Source organism: Chrysemys picta, chromosome 2 (assembly GCF_011386835.1).
Source record: "Chrysemys picta bellii isolate R12L10 chromosome 2, ASM1138683v2, whole genome shotgun sequence".
NCBI lineage: Eukaryota > Metazoa > Chordata > Testudines > Emydidae > Chrysemys > Chrysemys picta.
Genome location: NC_088792.1, coordinates 72,714,688 through 72,741,729, shown reverse-complemented (window position 1 = coordinate 72,741,729; position 27,042 = coordinate 72,714,688). Strand labels below are relative to the sequence as shown.

Sequence of the window (27,042 nt, the reverse complement as noted above, 5' to 3'; positions counted from 1 at the left end):
GGACCGATGCACGTTCGTTTTCATTATCTGAGTCAGATGCCACCAGCAGAAGATTGATTTTCTTTTTTGGTGGTTCAGGTTCTACAGTTTCCGCATCGGAGTGTTGCTCTTTTAAGACTTCTGATAGCATGTTCCACGCCTCCTCCCTCTCCGATTTTGGAAGGCACTTCAGATTCTGAAACCTTGGGTCAAGTGCTGTAGCTATCTTTAGAAATCTCACATTGGTACCTTCTTTGTGTTTTGTCAAATCTGCAGTGAAAGTGTTCTTAAAATGAACACCACATGCTGGATCATCATCCGAGACTGCAGTAACACAAAATATATGGCAGAATGCGGGTAAAACAGCAGGAGACATGCAATTCTCCCACAAGGAGTTCAATCACAAATTTAATTAATACTTTTTTTTAAACGAGCATCATCAACACGGAAGCATGTCCTCTGGAATGGTGGCCGAAGCATGAAGGGGCATATGAATGTTTAATATATCTGGCATGTAAATACCTTGCAATGCCAGCTACAACAGTGCCATGCATATGCCTATTCTCACTTTCAGGTGACACTGTAAATAATAAGTAGTACTGAGTGGAATTGCAGACTCTAAAGTTTTACATTGTTTTATTTATCCTCAGTGGTTTGAGCATTGGCCTGCTAAACCCAGGGTTGTGAGTTCAATCCTTGAGGGGGCCACTTAGGGATCTGGGGCAAAATGAGTACTTTGTCCTGCTAGTGAAGGCAGGGGGCTGGACTCGATGACCTTTCAAGGTCCCTTCCAGTTCTAGGAGATAGGATATCTCCATTAATTTAATTTAAATTTAAGCGCAGTTATTTTTTGTAGATAATTCTACATTTGTAAGTTCAACTCTCATGATAAATATATTGCACTAAAGTACTTGTATTATGTGAATTGAAAAATACTATTTTTTTTTACAGTGCAAATATTTGTAATCAAAAATATAAAGTTAGCACTGTACATGTTGTATTCTGTGTTGTAACGGAAATCAATATATTTGAAAATGTAGAAAATATCCAAAAATATTTAAATAAATGGTATTCTATTATTGTTTAACAGTGCAATTAATCTTTTTAATTGTGCGATTAATTGTGATTAATTTTTTTAATCACTTAACAGCCCTAAAATAATTTTTTTTATCCATGCAGGGCTGTATCCACTAGTTTAATGATGACAAAATTTCTCTGGGAAGGGAGACTATCTTGTTCATCCTGTCACTGTTGGGTAGTAAACTGATCTCACCCCTTCTAATCTCAATGCTGACAAATAACCTGAAAACTTCAGAAAGGTTCTTACCCAATGGTACACTGCTTTTGAAGTTCTCGCATGATGTCCATCACAGCATGAAACTTTTTTGGAGGAAGTATGGGCTTCCCAGTTTGGAATCTAACACTGCCCCTATGAATTTGATGTTTTGTGTTGGAGTCAGTATGGATTTATCATTGTTGACCCTGAGGCCCAAAGAGGTAAAGAGGTCCAGGGTCTTATGAATCAAGTCCATGACCTGTTGCAGGGCAGAGCCCCAGATCAGCGAGCTGTGCAGATAACAGTATCCCTGGACTCCTGCACTTCTTAAGTGGGTAGCCATTACAAGGAAAACCTTGGTAAACACTGTTGGGACCATGGTTATGCCAAAGGGGAGGACCCTTTAGTGGTAGTGCAATGTTCTTACCAAAAACGGAATGCATCTTTTGTGTGCTGGAAGCATTGAAATGTGGAAAGAGATGTCCTACAGGTTGAGAGTTGTAGACCAGTCCACAGGATTCAAAGAGGGGATGACAGAAGGTAGGATGACTATTCTGAATTTGAAATGACGGATGAAGGCACTGTGATGCTGAAGATCCAGGATGGATCTGCATTCCCCTTTCTTCTCTGTGGCTAAGCAATACTGGGAGTAGAAACCCCCCTCCTACAAACTGGGACCGGTAGAGAAGTAGACTTTTTGTTTGAAAAATATCTTGTGATAACAGTCTCTGAAGAGGGGAGGGGAGAGAGGTGGAACAGTCTGAAACTGGATGGGATACTCCTTGATCACAATCATAAGAACCCACCGGACCAAGGTATTTTGATGGTATAATAAAACTGTAAAATGTCTGCTAGATCATAAATGAGCAGGTATGACAACAAAACAGCTTTCTGTCACAATAAGGAAAGGGAGGGAGCTTTTTCTCCCTCACTAGACAAAACAGGAGCAACTGGAGTATGAGTGCTCACCAGTAACAGATCAAAACCTAAAAAAATAAAAAATAAGAAGGCATGGAGGGTTCCCAGCTACATAAATGCATTTAAAATAATGTAAATATGAATTCTGAATAAATAGATTTTTGAACACACGTACCATTTTTGTTCTGTGTTTATATAACGGCTAACACAATAGGGGTCTGGACCATGTCAAGGGCTCCCAGGTGCAAAAGTAATACGAATAATAAATAATTTTAATGCTTCTTAAAAATTGCTTATAAAAAGTTCCCTCTCTAAAATTCTAAGTAAAAATTTGACAAAGTTTGTGTTATGTCCACCTCTAGTGAGTAGCCCAATAGGTAACAGCACTACTACCACCATCTAGTGGACTTAATCCTTTAGCTCAAGTGCTAGTGGTCTGTGCTATAGATCTCAAGGTTCTGGGTTCAAGCTGCATCAGCAACCCATATAGGATATTAGTAATTAAAAAAAAAAAACACAAAAAACTTTATTCAAATCACCTAGACTGGGAAAACACTGACTGCTAATGGCACACCATGTCATGTGTTAAGGAAGGGCAATTTAATCTTGTAGTTAAGGCACAGGACATGACCCCAGGTGATCTAGGTTCAAGATTGGATTTTCTTCTAAAAAAGATGCCCTAGAAATTATTTTGGGGGAAGTTCTATACTCTGTGCTATATAGGAGGTCAGACAGATGATCACAATGGTCCCTTCTGGCCACAGAATCTATGAATCCCTAGCTCTGATTCAGTTCTTCATTTGACCTTGGACACGCGTTAAAAAAAGAATTAAACCTGTCTACCTCACCAGGTGTTGTCACGATTAATTTATCAATATTTGCAAAGCACTTTCAGCTCCGGAGATGGAATGCTCTATTAGAAGCAGAGAACACTGGATATTAATGCACAACCAGCTTATAATTGGGACACAGTAATCTTTCCCAAGTAACTCTACTGCTTTTCTTAACAGTCTCTTTTCATGAACTAAGCTGTGGAACTATCATCATAAGTGGCTCAATGTGATCATGGGTATATGGCTGCTCTTGTAAAAAAGGAGGAAAAATATTCTTGCGACACAGTATGAAATAACAGGAGATAGCGAATCCTCCACTCATACCAACCCAATGAAGTTTCCAGATTCATGGTCTGAAATAGTGAAGAGTAGTCTTGACATTTACTCTTGGTTGAGAGGGAATTCAACACACACATCCCTTCAGCAAGAAGGAAGATGTATTTGCTCACACTTCACAAATAATATTTCAGTCACACAGCTAACAAGCAAAAACACTAAAACTATGACCTTCGAAATCCACAATAGAATAAACCTAATTTAACAGCTGCTAAAGAGGAAGAAACATAAAACGAGGCTTACTGTCAAAGAGACAATATTATAGAATCTAATATTATAAATGGCCAACAGAATTCCCTTGATGTCACTGTTACGTGCTGCTAAACAGACAGTTTAATCCTAGATTTTCTTTTATTCCAAATAATTGGAAGAAAGCGCTTGATAACTGTCTTCGGGTTTTGGCAGGAATCCAGTGAGACCCAGGTAAGGTATTCATAGTTAAAATGATTATTCTGTTGTCTATTTCAAATAGAATGTGAGGCTATTTTATCTGGTGAGATCATGCACATGTACAATAGGTATCAGGTTAAATTTAAATCAGACAATGAAATTAATGAAAATCTGAATGACCTAATTAGAATAGTAGTTAAAGTATCTTGTCATTTAGGTCATCATATAAAAAATGCAATTGGTTTTAAAAAAAGTAGACCTTGTATCTAGAAAAAAAACATTCAAATTTAGATCAGTTTTAGAAACAGGAAATTAGAGTTAGCACTGAACAGTTTTTATTTATCATCATGAAAGAATAATTTCACATTTTATTAACCTCAATACATTTTCTTTAAAATGTCCCTAGCATGATTCTTTTGTCCAATTAATGGCATTAAAACTAGGGGAAAATTATCAAATCATCGAAATATAGGACTGGAAGGGACCTCTATACGTTATCTAGTTCAGTCTCCTGCACTGAGGCAGGACTAAGCATTACCTAACCCATCCCTGACAGGTGTTTGTCTAAACTGTTCATAAAAAAATCCAATGATAAAGATTCCACAATCTCCCTGGATAATTTGTGCCAACACTTAACTAATCTTACAGTTAAGAAATTTTTTCCTGGTGTCTAACCTAAATCTCCCTTGCTACAATTTAAACCCATTACTTCTTGCCCTGTCCTCATCCTCCATTTATAACACCTTTTAAGTACATGAAGACTGTTATGTCCCCACTCAGTGTTCTCTTCTCCAGACTAAACAAACCATTTTTTCCCACTCTTTCCTTGTAGGTCATGTTTTCTACACCTTTAATCATGTTTGTTGCTCTCCTCTGGACTTTCTCCTATTTAGCCACATCTTTCCCAAAGTGTGGTGCCCAGAACTGGACACTGTATTCCAGTTGAGATATTATCAGTGCTGAGTAGAAGGGAAGAATAACTGCTTGTAATACTCCTACCAATACATCCCAGAGTGATGTTCGCTTTTTTGCCACAGAGTTGCACTCTCATTTAATTTCTGATCCACTATAAACCCAGATCCTTTTCTGCAGTATTCCTTCCTAGGCAGTCATTTCCTGTTTTGTATTTGTGCAACTGATTATTCCTTCCTAAGTATAGTACTGTGACATTTGTCCTTATTGAATTCCACCCTATTTATTTCAGACTATTTCTCCATTTTTTTAAGATCATTTTGAATTCTAACCCTGCCCTCTAGAGTGCTCGCAACCCCTCCCATCTGCAAACTATGAGTATACTCTCTCTGTTATTATCTAAATCATTTTGGAAGATATTGAACAGAACTGGACCTAAGACAGATCCATGTGGGACTTCATTCAATATGCCTGTCCAGCTTGACTGTGAACCACTGACCGGATGGTTACTTTGAGTACAGTTTTCCAACCAGTTGTGCACCCACCTTATAGTAGGTTCGTCTAAGCTATATTTTCCCAGTTTGTTTGAGAAGTTCATGTGATACACTATCAAAAGTCTTACTAAAGTCACATCACATCTTCTGCTTCCTCTCTATCCACAAGGCTTATTACCCTATCAAAGAAGGATATTGGGTTCATTTGATGTGATTTGTTCTTGGCAAATCCATGGGATTACTTATCACCTTATCTTGTAGGTGATTACAAATTGATTGTTTATTTGCTCATTATCTTTCTGGGTTCTAAAATTAAGCTGACTGGTCTATAATTCCCTGGGCTGTCCTTATTCCCCTCTTTATAGATAAGTATTATATTTGTCCTTTTCCAGTCCTCTGGGTTGTTTCCTTTCCTCCACGTGTTCTCAAAGATAATCACTAACGGCTCCGAGATCTCTTCAGCCAACTACTTAAATATTCTAGGATGTATTTATTCAGGATCCGCTGACATGAAGACATCTAACTTGTCTAAATAATTTTTAACTTGTTATATCCATATTTTAGCCTCAGATCCTACCCCATTTATATGGATGTTCACTATGTTAGCCGTCCAATCACTGCCAACTTTTTTTGGTAAAAAAAATGAAACAAAAAAGGCACTTAATACTTCAATCATTACTGTAATTTCTGTTATTGTCTTTCCCGCCTCATTAAATAATGGGCCGACCCCATCCTTGTTCTTGCTCCTCGGGTATTTATAAAATATTTTCTTGTTACTTTGTACGTCCCTAGCTAATTTAATTTAATTTGTACCTTGGTCTTTCCAATTTTGTCCTACCTGACTGTGGGGTTTTTTTTTATATTTTCATATATATTTATCCTTCATAAAGTGATCTCATTTCCACTTTTGGGGGAAATTTTCAACCAGTTCCTCCCTATTTGTCAGAATCAGTCTCTTATCTTTTATCATTCAGTATCCTGTATATAATTCTCTCTAGTGGTTAAAGAAAGCGGCCGGGGAGGGGGAGGATGTATCATAATCTAGAAACAGCAGCTTTGGTAAAACAGTGATTAAAGTAAACCACTTAGTGACCTGACTCAATTTAATCTGAACTTTTCTCTTCTTTTTTTTTTTTTTTTGGCTTGGTCTGTAACTTCTTGTGGACCACTTGTCAGGTTGGACATTAGGAAAAACTTCCTAACTGTCAGGGTCGTTAAACACTGGAATAAATTGCCTAGGGAGGTTGTGGAATCTCCATCATTGGAGATTTTTAAGAGCAGGTTGGACAAGCACCTGTCAAGAATGGTCTAGATAATACTTAGTCCTGCCGTGAGTACAGGGGACTGGACTAGATGACCTCTCGAGGTCCCTTCCAGTCCTATGATTCTATGCACACTTTAAGCATTGATTCTCTCTCACTAGATTTCTTTATCACTCTTTCTTCTCCCATCTCTTTGAACTTCGAAAGTTATTCCCATTTGGCTATAAGGGAAAGGAGGAATATGGAAAGCTAGGATTGACTCATTCGTACCTTGAATTCAGAGCTTCATACACGATTTTTTTTAAATTCATTGAAGTGAAATGTCTATAAAACTTCAGACATGTAGTTTACTGCCATCAGACCATATCAAATCATTTTTCCACACTTAAGAAAAGTTGCACAGCCTAAACTTTGTGCTACAAAAAAAACTGTGCAACTTTGAGCAAAATAATACAAACCTGTTGATTTTGCAGGTGAAGGAATTGACCTTCATACTTCCCTCACTGACGTATTTCCTTATTACGACCCAGTCATTTACAGAATGCTATCTTATACCCAACACCAAATCCTAAACACACAACTAACTTTATATTAAATATTACTATGCCCTTAGTAGTTTCACCAGCGAGTATAAAATGTCCTCAGCTCTAGAGGCTCTATCAGCAAACTGAAGTATTTATGGCCTTCTGGGTCATATAAGCCCTCAAACACTAGGGATGGGGATGGTAGCAGCTAGTGACAGCTTGATCTGCTCACAGGGCCCTTTCCCCTCCCCACACATATCCCAGAATTGCAGAGATACTCAGGTTGAGAGTAACTCATGCAGATGAGTTATTTTCCATCTAAAATGGCTCCCTACACTGAACTTGTTCATCCTACCCTTCCAAAATGCAACTTAAAGGAGCTACTCCAATCCTAGCACAATTCTAGAATTGACGTAGCTCTTGTTGTGCAGCTCGAAGAGAGGAAAAAGTAGCCATATGCCACGAATAAGGCTGCGATTCTGTCAAGGAGGTCACGGAAGTCATGGATTCCGCGACTTTCCACGACCTCCATGACTTTTGGAGCTGCAATGTCCGGAGCGGACCCAAGGCTAGCCCTGGCTGGTCCCAAGAAGCGCCCGAGTGGCAGTCCCAGGGAGCGCCCATGCAGTGGTCCCAGGGACAGCACCAAGGCCAGCTGCACTGGCTGCTGCTTGGGCGGCTGGTCCGGGGGAAGCATCCAAGCAGCGGTCCTGGGGCAGCTGGCCCTGGGGAGTGCCCGAGCAGCAGTCCCCGGGGCGTCGGAATAGGGGTGGCTGGAGGCAGTCATTCCCCTCGACCAGTGCAGAGGCTAGTCGTCAGCCCCCGGGGCCTCCCAGGAGCTGCTAAGTTTTAGTCAGGGATATTTATGTATTAAAAATCATGGACAGGTCACAGGCCGTGAATTTTTGTTTCTTGCCCGTGACCTGTCCATGACTTTTACTAAAAATACCCGTGACAAAATCTTAGCTTTAGCTATGAATAAACAAGAAATGATTGGTTGTTGGAGCATGTCGCCTACCCATGATACCAAGGAAGGTGTTTATGGTTGGGTACATTGGTGCACGTGGGCGGAAGGGAAGGAAGGGGTATGTTTTCCATCACATCAGTTGTTTTGTTTAAGGGAATTAAGAGGAAATTCTCTTGCCAAACAGGAAGGGTTTACAATACAGTGACTTTTTAACTATTTGAACATTCTAATTAGTAAGAGAAACCAGTACAAGATGATTTTTTTTCAGGATCAGTACTGTTATATTGCTTTATCCATTTTTATTGGCATTTGTTTGAAATATATCAATATACAGTAACCAAGAGAGCAAAGTTTTTCAATATAACAAATATTCTAGTCATTTATGTTTCATCACTGATACTTAACAAAAAAGAATCCAGATAATCCAATTCTGGCATCAAACCTGTTTAAACACACTGGAAAAAAACCCCAACATTTTGCCTAGTTTCTTTCCTTATACCATATCTGTTTGCAAAGTCTACATAACTGTATTTTGGGATATTCTGTTTCATTTTGTTTCTTAAAATAAATGCTTCAACATTTATCTTTAAAAGAAATATCAATTCAAGCAACAGCCCAGCTCTCATGTGCAATCAAAAGAAACAAACCAGAGTACACACATTACAGGAGAAAACGTTTTGCAAGGAAACATTTCAGTTTCCAGATTTTGGAGATTTATTATAGAGAATAACTAAGTTTTAGCATTATGAAAATTATGGTAACAATATCCATTTGGTTTGTTAACCCAGCAAACTCCTAAACAAACAATGAATATGTTTACCTAATGCATGACCTAGTGATACCATCAGCTGAGAATCTGATGACTCTGAATACTGTCAGTGTTGTTTGTTGACACTGTTAAGCCTACTGCCCTATGTAGAAGCTACTGACTAGTTTATCCACACTAAACCTGAAAAATGCTAACTATATTATTCCAAATTAGCATATTTTCCTAAATGATCAGGCATACCAACTAAGTCCCAAACATACAAGAGTTTCATGTAATTTTAAATGCGTCCTCAAGCTGCAGTGTCCAGGGCAGTATAAATTCACTACCTAACCTAGCTTGCACAATTTCTCCTTGATAGACTATCTGCATCTTACTTACAGAACTCCATGTGTATAGTACATAAGTGATGTCTAACCTGTGGCCCCAAGGGTGACTGTGCTAAGAAGAAAATTTATATTTGGTGTGTGATTTTTTGTGATTAATATTTTATTCATTTTAATAAACAAAAACAATAAACTTACAGATTGTATATGTTACCAAATACCTCACATTTAATAGGATACCCAATGAAATTATGTAATTATACAACTTTACAACTTTTCAAAGCTGCAAGACCAGACTACACAAAATCAGGCAATATTATACAGACATAACATGTTAGGGCAAGGTAGCAATAATAATAAAAAATAATAGAAGGACATACACAAATAGGAAAAAAGGACAGGAGGGAGAAAAGCAGAGAGTTCAGATGGAGTGGAAGTCTGGCATTATTTCAGCTATCGCAGCATTCTTTAGCCGAATATACCAAGAAATGGGGTCCAAATTTCCTCAAGTTCATAAAATTGCTCTCTACAGTCATAAGATTTACTGTCTTGATTTTTAAAAAGAAATGTTTGAATCAGCCCCATCAGTCTCCTATTGCTTCCCTGGCAGCAGTGCTGACATGAGCTAGGAGCAGTTCTGAGAAACTGCTCTCTTTTCCTTGGGGCAGCTGATCAGCAGCTCCCCCACTGGCCACCTGTTGGATTAAAGGGAAGGGAGAAAATAGCTGCTGTGGCAGCTCCATCACATGCTGACCTGTCAAACTGTGGGAACCCCCTAGGGTATATCTATCTTGCACCTGGGAGATTGTCTACCCAGCTGGGTAGACAGACTCATGATGGAGGGGCTTTAAGTAGTGCACTAAAAATAGCTGTGTGGACGCTGAAGCTCTGGCAGAGATTAGGGCTTGCCAATGCCACCCAATCTTAAACATGGGGGGTGGGGTCAGGTGGGCTTAAGCTCAGGTGGCCAGCCCAACTCTGTCATAATGTCAGCATTGCTATTTTTAGTGTGCTAGCTAGAGCCCTACTAGCCCAAGTCTCTCTAGCCTGGCTGGGAGGCTCACTCCCAGCCACAGTGTAGCTCTACCCAGGGAGAACTGAATAGAACAGGGATGGGAAGACTTTTTGGCCCGAGGGCCACATCTGGGTATGGCGGGCCACGAATGCTCATGAAATTGGGGTTGGGGTGTGTGGGGGGAGTGAGGGCTCTGGCTGGGGGTGTGGGCTCCAGGGTGGGGCCAGAAATGAGTTCAGGGTGTGGGAAGGGGCTCCGGGCTGGGGCAGGGAGGGTGGCATGTGTGTGTGGGGGTGCTCCAGCTGGGGGTGTGGGCTCAGGGTGGGACTGGGGATGAGGGGTTTGGGGTGTAGGAGGGTGCTCCAGGCTGGGACTGAGGGGTTTGGAGGGCAATCAGGGCTGGGGCAGGGAGTTCAGGCACGGGAGGGGTGGGGGTGGCTCAAGCGGCTCCCGGAAACAGCGGCACGTCCCTTCTCCGACTCCTACGCGGAGGCGCAGCTACACTCCCGCGCGGTTCCTGGCCAATGGGAGCTGTGGGGGCAGCGCTTGGGGTGGGGGCAGCATGCGGAGCAGAGCCCCCTGGCTGCCCCTACATGTAGGAGCTGGAGGGGGGGGACATGCTGTTGCTTTCAGGAGCCGCGCGGATGGCTCCCGACCCTGCTCCCCGGCTGGAGCGGGGCATGTCCAGTCAGGAGGGCAGACACCCCAGAGACCAGCTGTGGCCCGCCCCCACTGCCAATACACCCCCCCACGAACCCAGCTACGGGTTCCCCTTAGCCCAGATACCCACACCCCTTTTCCCCCAGAGTCCAGCCATGGCCCCCTCAGACCTGACACCTACCCTCTCTCCCCCCAGACCTAAAGGATCCAGAGGGAGATACAGCCTGATGCACAGTCCCAGGCTTGCATGGAATTTCCTGCACAGTGCCCTCTCCTTCCCTCAGGGCATGCTGGGAACTGCAGCTGTCAGGAACCCTCTAGCTTCCTTGGTCCCTCCCCCATCAATGTCTTCTATGTGCGAGCTGGGCTCTGCTGGGTCCAGCAGCCCCTAGTGGCAGCCAGCAGATCTGCAGCCCATTTCTGTGGGGGAAAGTAAATTCTGCAATGCACATTCATTTCTGCAAAATTCTGCATTGCACAGTGGCACAGAATTCCCCCGGGAGTCTCTGTTTGCATGATCTAAGCAGTACAAAGGGAGCAAAACACAGCACAGAATCTATTACAAAATATTGTTTGTGGCCCTTTAACCTTATTGATACAGCATAAATCAGTCCGAAAGGCACATGCATCACTGTAGTACATACTTCACTCGCAGACCTGATGCATTCTACCTTTGTATCATCCATTTATGGAGTGTAGGGGAAAGAGGTGGTAATCAATACAGAAAGGCATCTTTTTTAAAATGGCATAATTCCTTCAGCCGCATATATTCCAGAGAATCACTAATGAAATACCTCGGGGCTGTTCTTATATAAAATATTCTTTCCATACAACTCCCAGCTCCACACACATACACATACATACATACATACACACACACACACACACACACACACACACACACACACTTTATATCTACTACCCTTTGTTTCCCATACAACATAAAGATGTCATGCATTCCACACTAAATAGTACAAAAGAAATTTTACCTGGTTTCCATATCCATCTCTTCTCCCTCAAAATGAGCACACTCTGGAGACTTACAAAGGATGAAAACCTTAAAATAGGGAAACTCACTGCCCTGATAAGAGTATAGCTTTGAATTCTGCCTTTCATCACCGCTAGACCCAGTTAGTGTCAAAGAGTGGCTGAGTGGTGTTGAAATACAAATATTTTTATCTCAGTTCCATTGTGGTCCTCAGATCAGATGTAAAATTAGATCACTATCCAACACTGCATGAGCCACTTACTACAGATGCATTCATCTCTCCCGGTTCTCTTCTTACTTCTCTAATTGCTCCTTCAGCATGTCCTTTGGCAGATCCTCCTCATCCTCCCTCCAACCTTCACTGGCTCTGTCCTTGGTTCCCCTTCTTTTCTCCCTCTATACTTTATTTCAGGGTACTCTCATTTGTAAACACAAATTTAACTATCATCACTATACTGGTGACTTGCAGATCTGCCTCTCTATTTCAGACCTATCCTTCTGTCCAAATTAAAATCTCAGCCAATTTCTCTGACATCTCTTCAGGAATGTTCAGCTGCCAGGGCAAGCTCAATATGGCTAGAACAGAGTGCAATCTTCACCCCCATCTCTTTGCTCAACACCATCATCCTGCCTATCAGTCAGGTCCTGGTCATCACCTTCAACGCAAAAATCTAAATCCTTACATCACGGCTATTTCTAAATCTTGCAAATTCCTTTTGCATATCATCTCTCAGATACAGCCTCTCGTATCCATCCACACAGATAAAACTCTCATCCAGGCTTTCATCATCTCACATCTCAATTACTGCAACATCCTGTACTCTGGCACTGACAACTGTAATCCTGCACCACTTGTAACCATTCAGAATGTTGCCGCAAAGAACATTCTCCTAGTCCATCGCTGTGACCATGTCAGCCCTTTATGAACCCTCCACTGGGTCCTCCTTCTCTATCACATCAAACCTAAGCTTTTCCTCTTCACTTTTAAGATCCTTCCTGGCCTAAACCTACCCTACCACTCATTTCTCATTCAGTACTGAAATATGAACCCCGGTTCTGATCGGTCAATAATGCCAGCCTCCACCACCCAATTGTTCAATTTTCAAACTAGCACCTTGTGTGAGAGTCATCCCCTGTAAGCATCTGCAAAGTTGCCTCATTATCCTCCTTCAAACATCCTTTTTCCATGATGCCTACAAAAAACTTGACAATGGTTTGGCACTGATACAACTGCCTATTCATCTGTTGTCTCTTGTCTTCTATTTAGATTGTAAGATCTTTGGGGCATGAACCATTCTTGTGTTCTGTCTTTGTACAGTGCCCCTAGTGCAACAGGATCCTTTCCCATGATGTGAGCTCCTTGATGCTACAATAATACAAATAATAATAATTCCACAGCAGCCACTTATTCACCTACTCAAACACTGCCTAGTTTGCCTTTCTAATGTTGCCTTTGTGACTTAAATTTAAAATAAAAAAAATCATTTTGAATTAAAAACTTGAAATACACAATGCAAAAAGCAGCCACAATTTAAACACTACAATTTAAGATTTTCTTATGTATGATGTTAAGAGTAAATTTGTTTACTATCAACTGTTATTGCAACTGTACTCATCAATTACTTAAAATAATCTTTCTAAGGCAAGGTTTTCAGAGAATGTTGTACCATAATGCCTCTAGCAACACAATATCCAAATCCTTCCTTCCCCCCACCTCCTCACTTCCCTTCTCCAATATAATCCCCTTCACAAAGACCCACCTCCTTGTTAGGAGACTCCATGAGGCTATGGCTACAGTGATCCACTCATTTGTCGTCTCCAGACTGGATTGTTGTAATTCAGTTTATTCGGCGCTGAATGTAGAAGCAATTCTAGAGGTTCCAGTTTGTGCAAACTGCCAGCCTGACTCCTCCTCATAGGAACATGCCTCAGAAACCCCATGCTCTGCACTCTCTGTTGGGTCCCAATATTATTCAATTGTCAAGTTTAAGGGTTTGGGTCCCTATTTTCAGAGCCATCAATGAATCAGGATCCAGCTGCATGAATGACTGTTTCTCCGTCCATGACCCCTTAAAGTAACGATGCTCCTTCAGGAAAATGTAGTCAATGAAACTAGGACAAAGCATCTGAGAGCAAGAGAAAGTGTTCTCAATAAAGAGAGTTTGGCTGTGGAATGAGATCATTCAATTAAACTAAAATGTCTGGTCAATTTTAGAACATGATAAAAGCCCATCCTTTAGGATACAACTTTTCTATTAAAAGTAGAAGGCTACATTTTCTATTTAAAAGCAGTATACTCAAAACAGCCCCCCAGAATCTGAAAAAGGTGAAAAGCAAACACCCAGTATTCCATTAAATCTACTTTGGACCTCACTATTCAGATTACCAAGAAACCATTTAGATGCTATGGCAGTGGTTATGATGGAAAACCCTTAATACAGAGATGGAAGCTGGTCTAGACCCCAGGATGAATCTGGGGCATCATCTTATGTATATGGAAAGCATAATTATAGGACATAAAGAGTGATAAAATATTTTATCAAGCAGATTCTGGTAGATTCTAAAAGTTGGGTTTATCTAGAGTTATAACTCAAAAAAAGGAAGAATCAACAAACTCCAGCTTGAGAAACTTATTTCTCCCATCGCCAAAATACATCAAGCAGTTTAACATCTCTGTTGAGGGGTCCGTGTGTGTTGGTATCAGGAGAGTTAATGGCATATTTCAGTGTAAACGTGAACACAGGGCAGTTGAGACATTCTAAAAGGCAGCTCATCTATGACCTTATTTCATACTAACAGTTGATTCATTTAGCTGATTCAACAGCACAGCAATAAGAACATGGATAATTTCCTGCTTTGTCTTAAGCAGGAGAAATAGTTGGCAGCTAGTTACAGAATGAATCAGAGATTTTTAAATGTTCCAACTTGGAGCATAACACGTGCAAGTGACTATGAAGTAGCTTCCCCCCCCCCACTTTTAGAACACAAGAAACCAGTCACCTGTGGATATTCAAGTTTTTCTTTATATTTTGTCAATCACTGTACAAATACAAATATCATCAAATGAATCAAATGAATATTTTTATTTAAAAGAAAGTCACCTCTCTCATGGTTGCAGAACCTACAATAGTTCAAAGAGCCCAAATAAAATTGCCTATCGCATATAAGACTTTTAAAACAGTATCTTAAATTTCATTGAGATCTTCATTTGGTACCTGAAAGGCATTGGATTGGTTATTGGTAAGAACTGATACAATAAGTGAGAAAAGTATTTAGTCAAAATAGACATAACACCCTGATAATATTTGGTGCAAACAGAAATATATTTGTCATGTCTAATATAAGTCTATGAACTGTAATCATATCAGTGGAAACTGCAAAATCAGATTTAATCATGGATTATTTGTGAAGTATGTTTGAAATTTTTCATGATAAAGCTTCTCCAATTGGTTTAAATTGTTCAGGACAATGTTAATACAGCTAGACTTCAGTATCTTATTTTCTAATAAGACAAACGAAACAGCCTGGTTGGGATTGCTCATCCACAGAACAATCCTGCACTCACAAGGGAATATATATGTCCACTTTCTAGAACTTTTCCATCTTTAATTTCTAATACTTGCTTACTAAAATATATTCACCAAAAGAAAAAATTTTTTGACATACCAAAACTTTCTATAGACTGTTTCTATACAGTTACATGAACATTCGCTTTCACATCTACCCTTTGGCTATTCTTGGCAGGCATGATCTATTTCAATTAATTCATTGAGATAATTATGTTTAATATTACAAATATGAAATACAGATTTGTATAATATTTTCTTATAACACAAAAAGATTACTGAAGGCTTTTTCCATCTATACATACGTTTTAAACAATTGTCCTGAAAAACTATATTTTTAAAAAGAAAATATGAAACAGTATTAAATTTTTAAAAATTCATTTAAAAATAAATATTAAAATAGTAATAGATTAAGTTATATGCATATTTTCTATATATTAATCAGTATAGTTTCCATACAGTTTATCGGCATTTTCAATGATTAGTAGATAATTCTGGGTTTGTTTAGTGTCAACCTTATCTACTCACATTATTTTCAAATTTAAGTACTTGCAAAAAGTCATGATTAATTGCACTTTCATTATTACTTTTAAACGTTTACTTTTTAAAAAAGCTTAACTCTTGGGAGTCTTTTCATTTGGGTATTAATGCTTCCATAGTGATTCAGGTTGACTAAGAAAAAAGCAACAGAAAGCAATTAAAAATAACTATTTTTAAATATCTGTAGTTATGAACACAAAAGTAGAGTGAAAGTGTGTTCCTGAAGACTTGGAGGGTGCATCCCACTCACCCATACAAAAGCTTTTATTTATTTTTGTTGATACTGGTTTTGTAAACGCTTGCAGACTGTCCAAGTGAAGGAGCCATGAGCCAGCTCAACACTCTGTCTGAATGCCCATAAGCTTCAAATACTACCCCACAGAGACTATCACACGTTCCCCTCCCTTCTCTCCCCTTACCCAAGGCCTCCCAGTAAGTCAGCCCAGTCTGCACATGTCCTGAACATAGCTCTTGCTGAGCTCAGAGTAAGATCCACAGGCATTCAGAGGCTGAATGAACATGAACGAGTTTGGCAAAGAAGTAGAATGCAAGAAAAGGTGAGTACACTAAAGGATGGAGAGAAAAAGCGTAGGCGAGGAAAACGAAAGTAGACAAAAGGATGTCACAGAAAAGACAGTAACAGAAAGCTAAGGAGGAGGCATTTAGAGACAAAAGACACCTACAGCTTAGGGCAGACCCTTCTCATAAATGTAAATAAATACTAAGTAAAGAAATAAGGGAAGGCTCAGAGCAGGACACAGGCTGCATACAGCAAGTATGCATCTGAAGAAGTGGGCTGTAGCCCACGAAAGCTTATGCTCAAATAAATTTGTTAGTCTCAAGGTGCCACAAGTACTCCTGTTCTTCTTACAGCAAGTATGATACAGAGCGGTAAATACAGTTGTCTTCCAACCCATCCTTTATTGTAAAATCAACAGTGCACTAGTTCTGGCACACATGCAAGGCTCCAGTACGCTGAAGAGTCAGGCCAATGGCTGCTTTAGGTGACCAAGCGTCATGTGATGGCAGCCTGGAGGCAGGACTTTCTATAAGACAGAGCTGCTTTGAAGAGAGCTGGTAGGGAAGGAGCCAGGAGGTGGGTCTCTGCACCAGCAAGATGGAAAGCGTGGTGGGAGATACCTGCAGGGAACAGGGGTAGAAGCCTTAATAGGCAGAAGCTATAAGATAAGGTCAAGCAGCAGAACCCAGTTTCAGGCAGGAACTGTAAAGATTCTGGTAAAGATTTGTTTTGAGTTGAGTTGACATTGAACTGTGTTTTCAATATAGGCATGGCTAATAGCACCGCCTATTCTTAAGGTTGTCCAACACTTTGCATTATAAGACCCTGTTTCCCGTTGTTCATAAACTTTGCAAACTTTCAACCATTCAGGCCAAAAATCTCGACGCTCGTGTCTGACTCAGGCTGAAGTGTTTTGGAAAATTTCAGATATAACAGTTTAACCATTTCTGTGAACAAGGCTAAAAAAAAAAAAATACTTTGTTTTCAGTGTGAAAAAATTCTGGCATGCTTTGGAGCCATCTGTTCCAGATAAAGCCACAGACCTATCCCACTGACAAAGCCAGTGTGGGGCTAATCATCAGTCTCCCAACCTGGGAGGCACTGGACTGGGCATCCCCCTTGGTGAAGCAATCTAGGCCCCTTGTGGGGGAGTTGGAGAATTTTATCTAGGCTATGGCAACCACTTTCGACGACCCAAACCAGACATGCATGGCAGAGTCAGCACTTCGGCCCTGAGGCAAGGCCACCAGCCAGTTGCCAGCTATGCCGCAGAATTTCGTCCCCTCGCAGCTGACAGGGAATGGAACGAAGCCACATAGCACCACCATTTACAGCTTCATCTGAGTGACAAAGTGAAGGACAAACTGGCCCATACAGAAATCCCAAACAATTTGGGCACCGGGACTGATCTTAGCATAAGAACCGATAGCCGACTACGGAAATGTCCTCAGGAAAAGGCAGCAGCGTCCTGACCCTACCCAGTCAGACCTGCCCAGATCCAGACCCCGACCCCCATTGGCCTCATGCAACAACCAGTGCTCATGCAACTCGGCACCATCTGGCCCTGCCTTCCCAATGCAGACAAGAACGAATGACACTTGGCAGGCTTGTGCCTTTACAGTGGTGGAATGGGTCACTGTCTCAGGCTGCCCGTCAAAAGGTCCATCCATCTCCCAGCTGGGAAATTCCAGGCCCCAACCTTGAATGAAGGTACCACTTGGGAACAGTATAAGTCCTCTTGTTCTAGCATCCCAGTAGTCAGGCCTACCAGTTGGAGCAGAGGGCTGGGACTGAGCTGAAGGTAGTGCTGGAATTGAGATCTGGGGACAGGCTGGGGTCAGAACTGAGATCAGAGTCTGTGAACAAGCCAAGTCAGTACTGTAGCCAGAGTCCAGATACAAGCCAAAGGTTGAAGCCAGTCGGTCAGAGTCTGAGGAGATAAGGAGGCAGAGGCAAGGCTGAAGCAGATCAGTAACTGGATCAGGAGCAGGATAGGAGTCAAGAAAAAAACGGTTACTCACCTTCTCGTAACTGTTGTTCTTCGAGATGTATTGTTCATGTCCATTCCAAGCAGGTGTGTGCGTGCCGCGTGCACGCCAGCCGGAAGATTTTACTATAGCAGCGTCCGTAGGGTCGGCTTTGGCGCCCCCTGGAGTGGCGCCTTCATGGCGCTGTATATAGGGGCCAGCCAACCCCCCATCCCCTCAGTTACTTCTTGCCGATACTCCGACAGTGGGGTAGGAGGGTGGGTATTGGAATGGACATGAACAACACGTCTCGAAGAACAACAGTTACGAGAAGGTGAGTAACAGTTTTTTCTTCTTCGAGTGATTGTTCATGTCCATTCCAAGCAGGTGACTCACAAGCCAGAATCTAGGCGGTGGGGTCGGAGGTCACTGCAGACTGGAGGACTGCGCGGCCAAAGGCAGCATCATCTCTGGCCTGGTGTGTGATGGCGTAGTGCGCCGTAAAGGTGTGGATTGAGGACCAGGTGGCTGCTCTACAAATTTCCTGCGTTGGGACCTGGGCCAGGAACGCAGCGGAACAGGCCTGCGCTCTTGTGGAGTAGGCCGTGATAGGCGGGGCTGGTATATTGGCCTGACTGTAGCATTCCCGGATGCAGGTTCTGATCCAAGCTGAGATTCGCTATGACGTGACCTTTCATCCTGTCGGCCCCGGCGACGAAAAGTTGGGTTGACAAGATCCTTCAGGAAGTCGTTTCGATATAGAAAGCGAGAGCCCTGCGAACGTCGAGGGAATGCAGCCTACGCTCCCTCGCAGAGGAGTATGGTTTCGGACAAAACACTGGGAGAAAAATGTCTTGACCCATGTGAAATGGGGAAACCACCTTAGGCAGGAACGCTGGGTGCAGCCTGAGTTGGACCTTGTCCTTGTGGAAGACGGTGTATGGAGGTTCAGATGTTAGAGCTCTGAGTTCTGACACTCTCCGGGCTGATGTGATAGCCACCAAGAACACGATCTTATATGAAAGATATAACAGCGAGCACAAAGCCAGCGGCTCGAAGGAGGGCCCTGTGAGGACGGACAGGACCAAATTGAGGTCCCAAGCAGGGACAGGTTGACGGATGTGCGGGAACAATCTGTCAAGGCCCTTAAGGAACCGTCTAATGAGTGGGTTCGCAAACACTGAGGTACCCCCTCTCCAGGGTGGAACGCCGAGATTGCAGCAAGGTGTACTCAAACCGACGAGAGAGTCAGTCCCAGGTGCCTCAGATGTAGCAAATAGTCTAATATGAGAGGGACCGGGTCGAGCAAGGGAGACTGACCCTGTTGTGTGGCCTAGAGGGAGAAGCGCTTCCACTTGGCCAAGTACGTGGTCCTTGTTGAGGGCTTCCTGCTACCCAGAAGGACCTGCCTGACCTGATGAGAGCATTGCAACTCCACAGGGTTTAGCCATGGAGCATCCAAGCTGTAAGGTGGAGCGACTCCAGGTTCGGGTGAAGCAGGCGACGGCGATCCTGTGTGATCAAGTCCGGTAGTAGGGGCAACCTGAGTGGCACCCGCATAGACATGTGCAGGAGAGACGTGTACCAGTGCTGGCGCGGCCACGCAGGCACTATCAGGATGAGCCGAGCGTGATCTCTGTGGGCCTTGAGGATTACTCTGTGAACCATGGGAATCGGGGGAAAGGCGTAAAATAGCCCGTCTGCCCAAGAGAAGAGAAAGGCGTCTGTTAGGGACCCCGGACTGCGTTCCATGAGGGAGCAGAATTGACGACACTTCCTGCTCTCGCTGGAGGCAAACAGGTCCACCTGGGGATGACTCCAGAGCCGGAAAATTGAGAGACCTATATCCCAGCGGATAGACCACTCGTGACCCTGGAACGAGCGGCTGAGGGCGTCTGCGAGCCCGTTGTGCGTCCCCAGGAGGTAGGATGCTGTCAGGTGAATTACGCTCTGTACGCAAAAGTCCCATAATGCAAGGGTCTCCCGGCAAAGGGGAGAGGAGCGAGTACCACCCTGTTTGTTGATATAGAACATCGTTGGAGTATTGTCCGTGAGGACAGAAACGCACCTGCCTGCCAGCTAGGATTTGAAGGCTAATTCCCTGACATTGATGTGGAGCGAAAGATCCTCTCGTGACCAAAGGCCTTGGGTTCTGAGGCCGCCCAGATGTGCACCCCATCCCCAATCCGATGCGTCCATTACCAGGGATAGGGAGGGCTCGAGGAAAGGAAATCCTGTGCAGACCACCCACGGGTCGAGCCACCATTGAAGGGAGTCCAACACCGGCCGAGGTAATGTCACCACTGATTCTAGGGAGTTCCTGACTGGCCAATAAACCCCTGCCAACCAAGACTGGAGTTGGCGCAGTCAGAGTCTGGCGTGTCTCACCACGTAGGTACATGCCGCCATGTGCCCTAGTAATTTGAGGCAGCTTCTTGCTGTGGTGGTCGGGTAACGTTGGAGGCCGAGAATAATGTTGGATATAGTCTGGAATCTGCCCTCTGGGAGATATGCCCTGGCGTGTGTCAAGTCCAGAAGTGCTCCTATGAATGTGATTTTTTGGGTTGGAGATAGTGTGGACTTGGCCTCATTGAGTAAGAGGCCGAGTGCGGGGAAGGTTTGCCTGGTAAAGACCACCTGAGCCTCCACTTGCACCTTGGTCCTGCCCTTGATGAGCCAATCGTCCAGGTAGGGAAACACCTGGATCCCCTGCCTGTGCAGGAAGGCTGCCATGACTGCCATGCACTTCGTGAAGACCCTTGGGGCTGCTGACAGACCAAAGGGCAGAACCGTAAATTGTAGATGAGCGTTGCCCACGAGAAACCTGAGGTAACGCCTGTGCTGAAGGATTATCGCAATATGAAAGTATGCGTCCTTTAAGTCGAGGGCGGCATATCAGTCTCCTGGATCCATGGAAGGAATGATGGAGGACAGGGAGACCATGCGGAACTTGAGCTTCTTCACAAACTTGTTGAGATGCCGCAAGTCCAGAATAGGTCTGAGGCCCCCTTTCGCTTTCGGTATTAGGAAATATCGAGAATAGAAGCCCTTGCCCCGTAGCTCCTGAGGAACCTCCTCTACTGCCCCTGATGCGAGGAGGGACTGAACTTTTTGAAGTAGAAGGTGCGCGTGAGAGGGGTCCCTGAAGAGGGACGGGGAGGGGGGCTGGTGGGGCAGGAGGGAGGAGAACTGGATAGAATAGCCCTCCTCTACCGTGCGAAGCACCCAAGCGTCCGATGTGATCCGGGCCCATGCACGATAGAAGGGGGACAGATGTGACGAGAAGGTAAGGTTGGACGGATCCAGGGTTCTGACTGGGAGGTCGTCCTCGACCAAGCCATCAAAATGGCGGTGTAGGCCCCTGTGTAGGCCTTGGTTGGGCAGATGACTGGCCGAAGGGCTGCTGTTTTGTTGCCTCCTCCTGCCCGTACTTGGCCTTTTGTGCAAGGCATCCCCTCAGTTTTGAGGCTGGTACGGCCGAGGGGCCTGCGGTGGCCTGAACTGCCTACGCTAAGTGACAGGGGTGTGTAGGCCTAATGAACGGAGGGTGGTCCATGAATCCTTTAGGCTATGAAGCCTCTTATCAGTCTTCTCCGAGAAGAGCGTGGGCCCTTCGAAGGGGAGGTCCTGGATCATTTGTTGGACCTCGTGAGGGAGGCCGGAAACTTGAAGCCAGGCTCCGCGCCTCATGACCAGACCAGTCGCCAACATGCATGAGGCTGAATCGGCCGCGTCCAAGGCCGCCTGGAGGGAAGCCCAGGTAATCAATCTCCCCTCTTCAACCAGGGCTGAAAACTCGGTTCGCGACTCCTGCGGAAGGAGGTCCGCGAACCTAGACAAAGCCGAGCACATGTTGTGTCCATACCGGCTCACTATGGCTTGCTGATTGGCAATGCGCAACTGCAGGCCCCCCGTTGAATATACCTTGGGCCCAAACAGGTCCAACTTTTTGGCCTCTCTATTTTTAGGTGTAGCCCCCTGAAACCCTTGGCGTTGCCTCTGGTTGGCTGCATCTACCACTAGGGAGTCTGGGGAAGGGTGTGTATAAAGATGTTCATAGCCCTTCGTTGGAACAAAATATCGCCTCTCAGTCCTTTTGGCCGTAGGGGCCAACGAGGCTAGGGTTTGCCACAAGGTGCGGGTTGTGTCCGTAATGGTCTTTATGAGAGGTAGGGCTACCCTGGATGGGCCTGACGGGGTCAGGATATCAATCACCAGATCCGTGTCCACCTCGATCTCCTCAGTCTGGATCAAGAGGCTTTGGACTGCTCGAGTAAGCAGCTGTTGGAGGATCCTATTGTCCTCTAGGGCCGGTGCCGCTGAAGTTCCCGCTACTGCCTCATCCGGAGATGAGGAGGAAGAGATCCCTTGAAGAGGGCCTTCATCTACCCCCTCTCCCTCTACGAGGGCCTGCGGCACACGGTACTCAGGCTGCGCGGCCAGTGCGGGCTCAGGATGCGGCACCGCGGCCGGTACTGGGGTCGACACCAAGCGACGAGGTGTGCTGGATGGTGCCTGCGGTGTTGGGAGCAAGGTCCCCGTCGGTGCCGTTGTTTGGCTAGGCGGTGCCATGTTCCTTTGTGGCACACTCCTGTCAGACGGCGGTGCCAGTGGTGGTGGCATTAGCGGCGGTACCGCCGACGTCGAAGAGACAGATGCGGCTCGTGAGCAGGGTCCGTACGCCTGACCCACTGACTGGTGGTAGGCCCACAGCGTCCAGAACGGCCACTGGGGGGCCGGTTGCCACTGCTGCTGCCACTGCGGTGGGTACGGTTGGGTACTCGTACGCGAGGACGATCGCCTACTCCTCGATCTGTTAGAGCGGTATGAGTCCACCTCCGAGTCCGAAGTCTCTGAGTAGAAGTACATAGGAGGCACGGTACCCACTGTCGCCGTAGGGGGTGCTGTCTGCACTGGTGCCGCTAGAGTGGCACGGCGCGGGGAGCGCGGCAAGAGCAGTGCGGTTTGCCCCTAGATTGATAATGGGGCCGAGCGGTAGCTAGAGGTTCTGTGCACCGGTACGGCAACGCCGGCACCGGGAGGCTCAAGAGATCTGAGGCAGCCTCAAACGCCTCCGGCGTCGATGGGAGGCGCACTTCCTCCATCATATCTGGGGATCTAGGCTTTTCCGGACTCGACCATACCCTCTCCGGGGCAGGAGCCAACGGGATGGCCGGATGGGTCTGCGGCGCGAATTGTCCTGTAGCACTCTTGGACGGCGCCACCCTTTAGAGTCCCGGTGGGGAGAGTGTTCCCTCACCAGCCTGTTCCTTTTAACTGGCACTGGCAATGGGGAACGGTGTCTCATCGAGGATGGTTTCTTGTGCGCCGACTCTCTCCGGTGCCAGGGTTTGGGGGCCTTGGCCTCATGACTTATCTCCGGTGCCGGGGCACTGCGCACCAAGGATGAAGTGCTGGGTGCCGGCTCGGTAGGCCTGGGATCTGATTGCGGCCGCAGGGCTGCCTCCATTAGGATGACTTTAAGTCTCTGCTCTTTATCTTTGAGAGTCCTGGGGCGAAAAGCCCTGCAGATACTGCACCTATCTCTTTGGTGGCTCTCCCCTAGGCACCTCAAGCACGAAGAGTGCGGGTCACTCTTCAGCATGAATTTCCCGCAGTCCCGGCAGAGTTTGAACCCTGGGGACCCGGGCATGCCCCAGCGGGGCGACGAAAACTTGGGGAACCCCCCCCCCAACTAATATCTAACTAAGTTAACACTAAACAACAAACTATTTACAACAACGACGGAACACTGCCACGACTGCTGAAGAGCAAGCGAAGTTCCAGCTAGCCGTCACTGGCGGTAAGAAGGAACTGAGGGGGTGGGGGGGTCGGCTAGCCCCTATATACAGAGCCATGAAGGTGCCACTCCAGGGGGCACCGAAGCTGACCCTACGGACACTGCTATAGTAAAATCTTCCGGCTGGCGTGCACGCGGCACGCACACACCTGCTTGGAATGGACATGAACAATCACTCAAAGAAGAATGTGATATGCTGTGAGGCAGCAAGAAGGTTCCTGGGCGGGTAGTAGTGTTGCCTGGACTGATCTGCAGCTCTGATGGGGTTGGGGAAATACCTGAGCCTGGGGGTCATCTGACTCAGGCTCTCTTCAGAGATAATTTGCTTCCGTATGCTTGAAGGCTGAGTCACTGCAGGCTCTATGGGAAGAGTAAGTTAATGTAGCGGAGAGAGCAGCTCTGGTGTGGCTGCAGGTTTGCCTCACAGCACCCATGGCACCACTTCACAGACACCCTGTCAGTGGTGGCACTTCACCTTATTAACCTTCAGTTCCCTTTCTGCGTAAGACATCTGGCCGTGGTGGAAATCCATCTGGAAGGGAGCATCTGGTAACTTTATGGACCTAGAATTCATGTGGCAACATCAGATTCCGACATGGGTCAAGCCCATCCCAGAACTCATCGAGGCGGTCAACAGCTACCTTATATCTTCTGGCCTGGTTATAGGAGAAACAGCTCCTCTAGAAGTCATTACCATACAGGACCACCTGGAGATCTTACAGTTTGGCCTAGTCCTTTCTCCTTCACCCCCTGCACCTCCCAGTTATTCTCAACATCACTTATCTACCCATGACCCCCACATCCACTGGAGCTCTAGCCTCATCAAATTCATCTCTCTGCACTGCCATCAGTCATGCTCCCTCAATCTTTCTAGAAAAAGAGGCTACCCATTTCTCTCACCAAGCCCAGTCAGGAGGGCCCTTACTACCCTCTTTCAGCACCCTCCCCCCACCACCACCACCCCACCTCCAAATACTATGGCCATACCAGCAATTACCAGGATGTCTGACATTTTTTTACAAAGAGAAGGCAGATATCTTGCTGCCTCATTGGCCATATGACTGCCGTATAGATATCCAGACCAGAGCGGAAATCCCCGTTCAACGTATTTATCGCCTTTTGGAATGTAGATGTTCTGTTATTTTAAACGAATCATAGTGAATGTATTTGTTGTTAAATCTTTTGTTACTATCAGTCCATGTATTAATATTATGTTAGGCTCTTACAGATTTCTTACGCTGTGGGAGTTAGGGTTTTGTTTTGTTTTCTTAATCTAAATTTGCTAATATTGAACTTTCCAATTCATTTAAGATAATAAACTCCTAATTAGGAAATGTTTTATTTTGATCTTAATACAAAATTAAACTTCAGATGCTAGATAGTTTTACTGTATTTTCCCTCATCTTCTGCCAAAATTTCCTTTTTAGCTCCATCCAGTTTCTTTATTTTTGACTGTTAAGCTTCATTTTTATTATTTTTGAAAAACGGAGCTAACAGAATCTATCCCTACTTCACATAAGTGTTACTGGAGATTGTGCTTTTGTGACTAATAAGTGGTTCCATTTATGCCCAGTACCTTTTATCAGTTATGAACACATCTGATCATCAGCCTGCATTTTCACCATCATTCCCACCTAGTAATGTCTGAAAGCGTTTCAACAACAGACAGAATGTTTTCCAGAGTGTAAAACTCCCAAAATATTAGTAGAGGGAAATGCAGAGGACTTGTAGACACTATAAAATTAAGTCAACTTAAGTCGACATACAGCCACTGCATAACTAAAGTGGTGGCTCACGTCCACACTATGATTCTTCTGTCAGTGGTGCATGTCCTCACCAGGAGCACTTCCTCTGACTGAAGTGAGGCATTGTTGGACACTGACAGGTGGAGCCCAGCATCAGCTGGACATGGGGCTCACAGCTGGGATATCCCTCGTCCCGGTGCTGACAGCCCCAGCTATCAGCCAGACTGCAAGCTCATGGGGGGTCCCCCGCCGGCCTGTGTGCTGACAGCCTGAGCTATCAGCCGGGCACAGCGTTCACAGCTGGGCCTCCCCCACCCCAAACCTGACAGCCTCAGCTGTCATCCAGATGGTGGGCTCACAGTTGCGCCCGCCCCACCCCAGTGCTGACAGCCCTAACTCACAGCTGTGATCCCAGTGCCTGGTTGAGAGCAAGGGCTGTCAGCCCCGGGGCGGGGGGCGGAGGGGGAAGCTATGAGCCCAGCACCCAGCTCAGAGTGTCAGCACAGGTGTGGGGGAGCTCCAGCTATCAGCCCCACTCAGGGCTGACAGCCTACAGGCGATGTAAGTAATGCAGTGTCTACACAGACACTGCGTTGCCCTAACTACATCAACATATGCGCTACGCCTCTCGTGGAGGTGGAGTAGTTATTTCGGTGTAGTGGGCCATTTATTTCGGCAGAAGCAGCATTATAGTGTAGACACTGACATAATTAGGTCAACATAAGCTGTAGAGTAGACCAATCCAGAAACAATGGAACAACACGTTCTCCTGTAAATTCTCTATTTTCTGGGCAATACCACTATTGGCAATACTTCAATTGGACTTTTCCCCCATGCTTGAGTAAGGATTAGGCCCTAATAAAATAAATATTTTGGTTCTCAGACTGCTATGCTTTCATGTCTGCCAATCTAGTGATCATGAATTTTTGTGTAATAATGTCTGTGGTGAATAACTATTAAAAATGGTAATTCTAGTTTTGTAAATTAGTGCCTTGCTTCCCAGGCTCCAAACTGGGCAGACTGCTCCTCATAAAATGAGGAATTAGTCTTTTTGCTTGATTAAATTTAAAACCAAAAAGTTTTGCTCTTTCAAGACGACTTTGGGAATGAAGTTCATAAATACTACAATTTTCTGTTTTCCAAGAAGTTGTTGAAAATAGAGAGTTCGTGTAGCCTGAAACTTTCTACTGTAGATTTTAAGATGAGTTATCTCCTCAGATGTGCACAATTCTCATTGATTTCAATGGAGGCCCTCATG

At 44.9% G+C, this 27,042-nt stretch overlaps 1 protein-coding gene across 4 annotated transcripts in view; it reads right to left on the bottom strand.

Annotated features, from left to right (window-relative positions):
• The window catches only part of LOC101949407 (ubiquitin-conjugating enzyme E2 E2), a 313,447-nt gene that overhangs the window by 208,692 nt on the left and 77,713 nt on the right, over positions 1 to 27,042 (bottom strand). The window contains exon 3 of one of the 4 annotated variants that reach the window (XM_065583476.1): positions 1,322 to 27,042. This exon is cut by the window's right edge and continues 38,194 nt beyond it. The exons of the other annotated variants lie outside the window; for them this stretch is intronic. Within the exon in view, the coding sequence (XP_065439548.1) occupies positions 21,750 to 23,108 (1,359 nt within the window). The 5' untranslated portion in view covers positions 23,109 to 27,042 and the 3' untranslated portion in view covers positions 1,322 to 21,749. Of the gene's footprint in view, positions 1 to 1,321 lie in introns of those variants that run through there. 4 annotated transcript variants of the gene reach the window in all.